This window comes from Maniola jurtina, chromosome 13 (genome assembly GCF_905333055.1).
Source record: "Maniola jurtina chromosome 13, ilManJurt1.1, whole genome shotgun sequence".
NCBI classification, from domain to species: Eukaryota; Metazoa; Arthropoda; class Insecta; order Lepidoptera; family Nymphalidae; genus Maniola; species Maniola jurtina.
In genome coordinates, this window is record NC_060041.1 from 10,095,703 (window position 1) to 10,106,695 (window position 10,993).

At 35.8% G+C, this 10,993-nt stretch overlaps 2 protein-coding genes across 2 annotated transcripts; one reads left to right on the forward strand and one right to left on the reverse strand.

Annotated features, from left to right (window-relative positions):
• The first annotated feature begins 928 nt into the window (after positions 1–928).
• Positions 929–2,567, forward strand: LOC123870752 (skin secretory protein xP2-like). Its single transcript, XM_045914163.1, has 2 exons — positions 929–1,060; positions 1,838–2,567. The coding sequence occupies exons 1-2, from the start codon at positions 1,019–1,021 to the stop codon at positions 2,525–2,527; spliced, it is 732 nt and encodes a 243-aa protein (XP_045770119.1). The 5' UTR covers positions 929–1,018; the 3' UTR covers positions 2,528–2,567.
• A 3,454-nt stretch (positions 2,568–6,021) lies between these two features.
• Positions 6,022–10,377, reverse strand: LOC123870753 (uncharacterized HIT-like protein Synpcc7942_1390). Its single transcript, XM_045914165.1, has 2 exons — positions 9,966–10,377; positions 6,022–8,497 (listed from the first exon to the last, which is right to left on the reverse strand). The coding sequence occupies exons 1-2, from the start codon at positions 10,287–10,289 to the stop codon at positions 8,336–8,338; spliced, it is 486 nt and encodes a 161-aa protein (XP_045770121.1). The 5' UTR covers positions 10,290–10,377; the 3' UTR covers positions 6,022–8,335.
• Positions 10,378–10,993: the final 616 nt, after the last annotated feature.

The following is a 10,993-nucleotide window of genomic DNA, read 5'->3' on the forward strand; positions in this document are numbered from 1 at the left end:
GACTATAGATTGATATAAAGTGTCGTCGGTAGCGAGGGTGTTTCGATAATTCGTTAAGCGGTAACTTATACATAAATAAATAATTTAATAAATAAACATTGTACGGATGCCGTTAATTTGAGTTTCATTTTGACGAATCTTAGTTTACCTACCCCAACCCAGATTGTAAAAAAATCCTGAATGACTAAAATGTGCACATCACACTAATATTATAAAGGCGAAAGTTTGTGTGTATGTGTTTGTTACTCCTTCACGCAAAAACTACTTGACGGATTTGGCTGAAATTTGGAATGGATAGATAATATCCTGGATTAGCAAATAGGCTACTTTTTATCCCAGAAAATCAAAGAGTTCCCACGGGATTTCATAAAACCTAAATCCACGCGGGTATCGGCTAGTAACTAATATATAAGCCACTCTGTCACACTAATTCTGCGAATATCAGAAGCGTACGTTCGCTCCGTCATTATTAGGTACCCGGTTTGTGACATCTAGTACAAAATAATATGAGTATTGAGCATAGTGACTTTCTGATGCATCACTGACACAACTTCTGATAGGCGGGGAGCCACCAATCCTGAAAGTGCCGTGATCACGGATTTGAAAATTTTCGATGAAAATGAAAAGGTACCTACACAGAATCCGAATAAGATGAGCTTGGTCGGTGTGGATGTAATTAGCCGAAAATATGTCACTATGATTTGATTCCAAAGGCAATAGAAATCGTTAAAAATGAAATGTTCTTATCTGTTGTCGCAACTCACACGTAATATAATTTTACTCCAACGAAATTGAAATTGATAACAAAATTCGTACCCATGTACCTACTTAGTTTAACAAAGTTCTAAGTAGGTAGGTACTATCTATCAAAACATTTCAAAACCAATAACTTTCCTAATTGTTCAGAAATATGTAACGCTGTGTCACAGAAATTGGTACACGCTTACAAAATGGGTGAGATAGCACTGCAATATAGGGCACCGCGCAGCCTGCGTACGCGCATACAAAGAGCGACGAGATGAAGAGTTTGATTCTCATCTGTGTATTTTCTGTGCTGCAGGTGAGATTTCTTTAACAATTTTTATTTTTACTATACATTATGCTCATCATCATCAACCTATCGCCGGCGACGGTCCAATACTGAACACGGCTCTCTGGGAATGAGAAGGGTTCTGACCGTAGATCACGCTGACTAAGTTTAGATTGGCAGACTTCACACTCCGTTCAGAACATAATGGAGAACTCTCAAGTATGCATGTTACTTGACGATATATTTTTTGCCGTTAAAGCAAGTGATATACATAATTATGTTAGTCTAGTGACTAGGTTATTTTGCTACGGCGGATCATAAAGTACGGCGTAATGCCAAAAAATAGTTGGAAATTTCTATCAAGAAATTCTCAGTAGAAGTTCAGAGTTGGTAAGTTGACGGTTTGACACCGCTGTGCCTCGCAGAGCGCGTAAAGTCGTTAGTCCTGCGCCTAATTGTTTTCCGGTCGTGTCGGATTGCCGTTCAATGGGACTCGAGAGAGTGCAACTGCTGCAGCCCGAAGTTCCACAGGTGAATAGAAGGACTCCATCATTATCACCAGTTGGCTGCAAGATTGTCTGCCGTGGCCGCAAGTCGGTTAAGAGAACCATTTTATTTTTTTATTTACCTAAGTAACTAGGTATACACTTAATGAAAAGTGAACAACACCACATTTTATAGACCAGAGCACTAGATAAAAACAGACTGGTCTTTACAATTTGCAGCTCAAATAGAACGTAGCCTGTGCTAGGACTGATAAAAATCGTCGGCCTTACAAGATGTTAATATTTTTTTTTTTCTCCACAGCAAGCATTATCAGTATGCCTGCCAGCGTGCCCGACATTGTCACCACCGGCGATAGACCTGCTTCTACCACCGCTCTTACCATCCACACCTCTAGCTCTCCCCGCCCCGTGCCCCGCTTACGCACCTTCGGTGAATCTACCCGCGTTGACACCTATTCTAGCGTCCACACTATCTTCGTCGATCGCTGCTACACTACCACCGATATTGGAAGCAGCATTGCCAACCGTGTTGACTTCTGCGTTGACGGCCGCAGCGCCTTTGTTAGGTGCAGCCCCGTTGCCTTGTCCGGCAGCACCGTTAGTTTTGCCGGCAGCCCCTTGTGCGATACCGGCCCCAGCGCCCTTGGTTTACGCTACCCCAGCACCAGCACCTTGTGCTTGTCCAGCACCAGCACCTTGTGCTTGTCCAGCACCAGCACCTTGTGCTTGTCCAGCCCCAGCGCCGTTGGTTTATGCTGCTCCAGCACCGGCCCCTTGTGCGTACGCTGCGCCGGCACCAGCCCCTTGTGCTTACGCTGCCCCCGCACCGGCGCCTTGTGCGTACGCTGCGCCCGCACCGGCGCCTTGTGCGTACGCTGCTCCAGCACCAGCCACTTATGCGTACGCTGCCGCAGCACCGGCTCCATGTGCTTTAGCCCCCCCAGCATATTATGCAGCACCAGCACCAACTTGCCTATCTATATGCCTTTAAGCACCTTTTTTATTTGAAAAATAAATGTTTTTGGTAATTATTTTGTGTTATTTCTCTCTAGGACATAAGTCAAATCCAGTTATAGATGTTCTATTTCACAATGACCGGTAAGCCTGGGTTGTAGTAGTGAGTGTACATATAAGCGTTAATGCATTTGTGTGCGTAACGTAAACCTTGTCACCGTCGATACTGAGCTCCACGCACAATATAACAATCTGTACCCGTGCACTCACACAAACATAGCCGAACGATCATCTTGAAATATAATATCAATTGTACCTGTTTAATTGGGATCCACACATCATCAGCAAGTATATCGTCCAATTTACATGATGGCTTTATCCGATCTGCAGTTTGTCTAATATAATGTACTTAATACAGGATCAACCGGAAATGAACCAAAACCGGAAACCAATACTCTCTACATTGCTACCTACAACGTTCGCAGTCTCTCTTCATATGAACGCCTGATAGAGCTGGACACAGCTTTAAAGAAAATAAAATTCGACGTGATAGGTCTTTCCGAAGTTAAACGCCTAGGAAATACAATAGAAGAATATGAAAATTTTATATTATACTACATAGGCAACACACCTGGCTTACATGGAGTCGGCTTTATTGTAAAGAAATACCTTAAAAAGTATATCACAAGCTTCAATGGACTATCAGAAAGAGTGGCGATCTTGAACCTTTCCATTGACAAATTAAAACTTTCAATCATACAAGTATACGCCCCAACAGAGGCTGCTTGTGATGAAGACATCGTAGAGTTCTATGAAACTATAAATACAGCCCTCTCTATCTCGGAAAAAAATGTAATGGTCATAGGCGACTTTAACGCGAAAATAGGTAGAGCAAGGCCTGGCGAAAAACTAATTATGAATAAATATGGATACGGTACCAGAAACAATAGAGGAGAAATGTTAATAGATTTTGCCTACGAAAACAACCTCCCTATTCTGAACACATTTTTCAAGAAAAAAGACAAACAAAAATGGACTTGGAGATCGCCTGATGACTCTACGAAAAATGAAATAGATTTTATTTTATCAAATATAAAGAATAGTATTAGCAACATTGAAATAATCAACCTGTTATTTTCTTCAGACCATAGACTAGTCAGAGCGACTCTAAGGTTCCAAATACCTAAGAAATCTAGAAGAAGTTTTAGTAATGTACCAAAGAGCTTACTACTACGAGAAGAAGAAATATCTAGATATAAAGAACATCTTAATAACGACATTGACATGTTGATGGCCTGTCAGGAAGATTCGATTCAAGTATTTTACGAAAAAATAATCCATGCGATAACCTCAAGCCAGACATATGCACACATACCATCTAGCCAACTTAAAAATGAAATTATACAAGACCGCACCATAAATTTACTCAAAAGGAAACATGAGCTACAAAAGACAAAGCCAAAAACAAGAGCTATGAAAAACGAGTTAAGTGCTTTATACAAACTCTCCAGCAAATATTTAAAAATGGATTATGGAGAGCATAGACACAAGATAATAGAAAAACACTTATTACGGACTGGTAGCATGAAAAAAGCATATAAAGAACTTAAATCTCATAAAACTTGGATAACCAGCCTGAAAAACTCTACCAAGACAATTCAAAACCGCAAAGACATTCTCAAATTAGCGACAGCTTTTTACAAAGACCTATATAGCGAAAGGAACACAAACGACGCCAAGAGCATGATCAATGAAACCAACTATATAGAGTCACAGAGCAAGGAACACATTCCTTTTGACGAAATTGAAGTTTTGAATGCAATTAAACGGTTAAAAAATGATAAGAGTCCAGGATCCGACAACATCTCTAACGAGTCAATAAAGACGGCAAGCCTTTGCTTAGCAGGCCCTCTCACTAAATTGTTCAATCTAATACTACAGACAGGCACCACTCCTAGCCAATGGACAGAATCTACGATCATACTATTATATAAAAAAGGAAATCCTAACAACATAGCAAACTACCGTCCAATAAGCTTACTACCTTGCCTCTACAAACTTTTTGCATCTCTGATAGAGAAAAGAATTAAAGAGTACATAGAGTCGAACCAGCCAATTGAACAAGCGGGCTTTAGATCAGGATTTTCAACAATTGATAATATACACACTGTCGAACTACTAATAGAAAAATTTTTAGAATATCGGAAACCTCTATATATAGCGTTTATTGATTATCAAAAAGCTTTCGATAGCCTGAAACATAAAGTCATATGGAAGTCACTACAAGCACTAAATATAGACCAAAAATATATTACAATAATAAAATACATTTATGACAATAGTACCAGTAAGATCCGGCTTGAATCGACGGGCCCACCGATCCCCATCAACCGAGGAGTTAAACAGGGAGACCCGTTGTCTCCAAAAATCTTTATAGCCGTGCTAGAGACAGTCCTCAGTTCATTGAAGTGGGACAAGCTAGGTATATATATTCAAGGAAGGTACCTCAACCACCTGAGATTCGCCGACGATATAGCCGTCTTTTCAGAAAGTAGCACTCAAATGAAATATATGTTGGACTCCTTGAGCAAGGCGAGCAAGGAGGCAGGACTGGAAATAAATTTCGACAAATCAAAACTAATGACAAATGGTACTCAAACTCCCATAACGATAGAAAACACACAAATAGAGTATGTCCAGCAATATATTTATTTGGGAAAACAAATCTCTTTCGGCAACACTAATAACGAAGAAGAATTAGAACGTAGAATTAAATTTGCTTGGAATAAATACTGGAGCCTAAAAGAAATATTAAAAAGTAAAATGCCAATGCATATAAAAAGTAAAATTATGAATACATGTGTACTACCCACACTAACGTATGGCTGCCAAACTTGGAAGTTTACAGAGAAAGCAAAAAGAATGATAACAACTTGTCAAAGAGCAATGGAACGAAGCATACTGAAAATAAGAAGAATACATAAAATTCGCCATTCTGTCATCAGACAACAGACCCAACTGATCGATGCACTTTCCTATACACTTAAATCGAAATGGAAATGGGCCGGCCATATTTGTAGACTCACGGACAACCGGTGGACAAAGAGAGTAACGAGCTGGCCAGGCCCCAAAGGCACACGTGGTAGAGGAAGGCCGCATTATCGTTGGGACGATGACATAAAAAAAGTGGCGGGACCAAACTGGATGCTCAAAGCCAAAGACAGAGCAAAATGGAGTTCTCTGGAGGAGGCCTTGACCTGAAAAGGGTTCTTCATAAAAATATTATTTGTACCTACTAAGTTAAGATATTTAAATTATTTACTTTATTTCATCTAGTTAGTACTCTAAGTTATAATTAATTGTAAAAAATATTTGTGAAGAAATAAAAGGCTTTTTTATTTTTATTTTATTTTATTTATTTAATACAGGATCAAAGCATGATCAAACCTTCAAGCCTCAAATTGAACCATATACTAATTGATGTTTAGCCTACATTAGGTACCTATAGGTACAAGTAGAAAAAACACTAAGTCTTTTCAAATGATGTTTATTATTTAACCTTTGGTTACAGAATTTAATCACAAACATTAAATTCTAAACAAAATCTAAATGACGAATGAATATTCTATACATTTTTCTATAAAAAAATATAAGAATGATACAACGCGTCATGCATATCCCATAACCAAATATGTAATTCATAACTATCTATTAAATAGAAAAGGTTGAAAATACATTGAGTTTATAATACCTACCTATTTTTTTTCTATGTATTCATCGAGTGTTAATAAGGTAAAAAAAAACGTTTGCACTGGAAATTGTGAACACAGTAAATTATTATTTAAATATGTTTATACAATATTTCATAGCATAAAAATCTTTTCGATATCCCAGATAATGATAGTTACTAAATAGATTTTTATTCAATTTTTTGAAATATTTATATTTTTTAGACACTCTTTAGTAGTTTTAATAACAGCACTTTAGGGATTCTATATATTGTGTTAGACAGTACAAAATCTAATTATAAACTTTTATAGTTAACTGTTACATTAAATTCTAGATCTTACCATAGTTTGTGCCCCGTAGATACAGTTAAATTAAACAGTGGCTAATCTATTTTTATTGGTGATAGTGTAAAAACTATTTTAATAAAAACATGACTAGAAAAATTTGCTAAAGCTATTTTGGTTCATCAGACTGTTTGAGATTCTAATTCAGATAAATGTATGAGACCGAGCAAACACATTGAATTTGGGCATTTTTCTTTCTCCCGGACATGTCCTTTCAATCAATTATTTGAAATCTTTAAGCTTGTAGCATATAAATGGTGGTTATTCAGCTTATCTACTCAATCACTAAATTAGCACCAATAACACTATTTACAATAAGAACCATGCATGATTACAAAAAACAGAGTACAAATTCATTGTGATTGCGCAGGCCATAGGAGATTTTTACTATAATATGCAACCCAAAGTATATTATGCAGTATTTATCAGTACAAGACTTAATCATTAACGTAAATTAGCAAAGTTGAATAGGTGGTTTTTCTATATTTCATTTTTATTAAAATTATTTTTTATTTATATTTGGTATGAGCCACTAGTTTAATAAACCATACTAAACGATTCAAACTTTGGCATATTTTTTCATAGAATACCTTATCCTAATTTGGCGCAATATTGCACTAAGCACTATGATATGATACAATTCTAATCAATGGAAAAATGTAAGATAAACATTCTATGGCATTTTTATGACACACCTTTTTCTTTGATATTTTTGGGCTTTTCATTATTTATTGATTCAAATACAGCCGCCCATGGCGCCTTACAATAAAGTATAGGCATTTAGAGTTCCAGTTGTTTATGTAATATTATGTACCTACACATAAAAAACATGGTCATTAATGGATGTTTTGCAAAACAATGTACATGGCACGTATTTATTTACGCAAACCACAGATAATTTCCGAAACACTTAATAACGTCTTTTTTTATAGTTCCATGCATTTTAAATTTAAAACTGTATTGCATTCTTTTTATTACAACACTATACACCCGAGTATAGCGAGATAAAAAACTTGAAAAAAGTTACCTAAGCTTTTATTATAATCATTTCGATAGACGCAATAACAAGTAGGTACTCGTACCTATCAATCGATTCAAATATGTATAGTCATTTACCGAGAAAATTACAAATAGCAAGCATAGGAACTATCTTCCTGAACATTTTGCGAGCAAACTTGTTTGCATAGTGATACGACTCTATTATCACATATACATAGAGTCGACATTTTATCAGATAAACCAAATATCGTAAATTTTGCTCTTACAACGAATTCGCAGCCAGAAAATTCTATAAATTGATGATTGAAAAGGACTTTTAATTACACATCACACATCTTGTAATGTGCAGTCAGTTTAAGTCAATCTTAAATACAGAACAACTATTTTGAACACCAGTTACCAATGTAAATAGCACAGCGTAAATTCATAGATATAGCTTTTTAATAAACCACTTTTGACTAACTTCTCTTTGAATGAGCGACAACACTAAATTATTGAACACTACATATCTTAAACAAAAAAATACTTAGATTTTACAGAAAAGCAATACTTTTGGCCATTTTATTCAATTTCTAATGTGTTTGATTAGTTATAATGATTTTAAGAACTGCACTAGTCTGCCGATAATAATTTTTCTAATCATACATTCTTCTGTCAAAAGTAGCCGATTAAAAATTCATTTATGGCACCAACAATGTAGGATATACTGGGTTATGGGTGCCATAAACTACACTCTTCACCACCCCACCCTATCATCACCATAATATCTCCAATTAACCAGGTGGCCATTTCATCTGCCTGCCTCCCAAAACATGCAAGTGTAGATGGTAAACGCTCTGGGCACCATGGACGCCATTGTTCACAACCAATCGCCAGCCCTGCGGAGCACGGGCTGTTCCAAGGGAACGCGCTACCAGCATCGGGTGACCCAGGAGCTGTGGAAATACAATATTTATCAGAAATATATCAATAACAATATTTTATTCTCAACATGTTAAACTATCTGTATTTGAGCTAACATATACAACCAATCTATAGCCATCAACAACTGCAACTCTAAGTCCGATCGAAGATAGTATCCCGTTAGAGATTGGCCTATAAGAATTTTGAAAAATTTCGTTTTTGCTATACCATAACAGGGATACATGTATAGGGTACATTAGGGTGCTGGCATATAGAGACAGGTTTCCCATACTGACAAGTTGGTGCAGGTTGGTCCCGATGGTTAAAATAGCCTAGTAACATAAAGAAATAGGTACCTAATAGGTATAAAATAACATAAAGCTATTTTACCCCCACCAAGCGATACAGACCCGCACAGACCTGTCTGTACCAGAAACCTGCTTCTTTATATGAGCATCCTAAGGGATATGAAGCAAATAAAATGAATATTATTACTGAATTTCATGTTATTACTTGTTGTTTTAGAAGTTATATGGCTCAGAGAACAGGTAAGCTGACCAGGTGCAAATTCACCCATATAAACTCAAAGACCTTGCTTTGCTCTGTTGGTTTGCAAAGATTTATAAAACTCCAAGGTCAACAATCTCTATATTTCTAACATTACTTAAGTATTTAGTAATAATATAATGGCACAATCAAAGAGTTTTGTGAAACCTGATTTTTATTTCACAAACACCTGATAATAACATTCCAACAACAAACCTTAAGCGTTTGCTAGTTGAATAATCATTAAAAATGACTAAGTTGCTCAGGAATGTCCTTTGATAAACATCTGATTGAGTATGTATGAATGTAACACATTTCATAGTAATTATAGTGTGCTAATATGATCCTTATCTTAAAATACATAAAGATGATAATTGTTTGAGGGTTTTATCTTGTAAGGTACAGATTGTAAGATAAGAGGATATTTTAATTAGATATTAAGTATGTTACTTATGTGGGAAATTTCATATAGATTTTAATTTAAAAACTGATAAGATAAAATCCAATTTTATTCATATGGCATTCAAATTCTCCTCTCATCTAGTATAATATGTATACAGAATATGTTTAGTATTTTTGTATTTTTGACCTCCTTAATGGTCTTAAATTTCAGGAATCAAAGTTAAAATAAGCTTGACTTTAATTTGCCTAAGGGTTTGGAGTTGGACTACCTTTAATTTTTGTTATCATCATAACATGATCAAACCCTGTACTTACTTATATATTTAAGAAACAGTATCTTTCTTTTAAGTACTAGGAACTCATATTCAGACTCTATTGCAAGTAATTTAGGCAAATTAACTGTAAGTGTAACTGATTGGCACCAATAATTTGAAAGTAAGTAACTGAAAATTGACTTCTATTGATAAATAATAAGAAAGATGAATTATAAACAGTTAAATACTATATCTAATATCCAACATAAAGATATAAGAGAATAAATCCTTAACAAACCTCCTTATCACTGGTTTCACTGTCTTGCAAAGTTGTGATTTTCCTCTTCGGTATCACAAGAAAATGCACTGGGGCCTGAGGAGCAATATCGTTGAACGCCAGGCAAAGATCGTCCTCGTATATTATGTCCGCTTTCAGCTCTTTGGATATGATTTTGTCGAATATTGTACCAGTAGAAGAATCGGCGGATTGTGCTCGTTTTACTTCATCACTATACGGCCTTTTAACAGCTATAGCTGCTCCTTTGGATAAGTCATACACATTTGTAGGATAACTCTTTCTTATTCTGAACTTTAGAGCACGCCGGAAAACTTTATCAAACATTTTAATATTTGAAAAATTTAATATATTTCCAAATTCCTACCGCGATCAAATTCAACGCGTAACGCGTTTTCTCCTTGAAAATGAAATTGTTTTGACATTGACATTTGACAATATTGACTTTGACATATTTTGTTACAGATGATATTTTTATATATATTTAATAAATATTCAGTAGCGCCGGGTAACTTTAAAAAAGTGTCAAACATTAAAGTCGGTAATGCAGTAAACGGAACTGTAATGATAATCATAAAAAAGTAAATCATTTGCAAAAGAAGGCAAAAAATGACATTATTTGGCTACATAGTGCCATTTTATTACAATGTTAGCTCCATAGAGATATCGAGTCGATAGGACAAGTGCAAGCAATTTAAACATCAATTAGCTACCCTTTTTGACCTGATTGAAACAGATCCCTAGCGTCCGAAAAAAGATCTGATAATAATCAATCTTCAAACGATAGATAGGTTTTCATCAAATAACCTAACCCACTAACTAACCCATCTCAATTAAACCGGCTTTCCATTTTTAAAATAATACATTCAAATCAGTCCATTTGTTTGAACGCTACAATGCCACAGACAGACAGACAGACAAAGCGATCAATAAAACGCCCGTTTGTGGCTAAGGTTAAAAATTAAAATGCGTAAATATAAACTTTTATTCAGGTGGTGAACTGAGGATTTTAACCAAATAAAACCAGTAAA

Excerpts from the sequence above, each read along its gene's own strand:
- LOC123870753 (XM_045914165.1), bottom strand. The coding sequence starts at position 10,289 with ATGTTTGATAAAGTTTTCCGGCGTGCTCTAAAGTTCAGAATAAGAAAG. Across the intron at positions 8,498-9,965 it reads GTGAAACCAGTGATAAGGAG|CTCCTGGGTCACCCGATGCT; the intron begins GTTTGTTAAGGA and ends GTATTTCCACAG.
- LOC123870752 (XM_045914163.1), top strand. The coding sequence starts at position 1,019 with ATGAAGAGTTTGATTCTCATCTGTGTATTTTCTGTGCTGCAG. Across the intron at positions 1,061-1,837 it reads GTGTATTTTCTGTGCTGCAG|CAAGCATTATCAGTATGCCT; the intron begins GTGAGATTTCTT and ends TTTTCTCCACAG.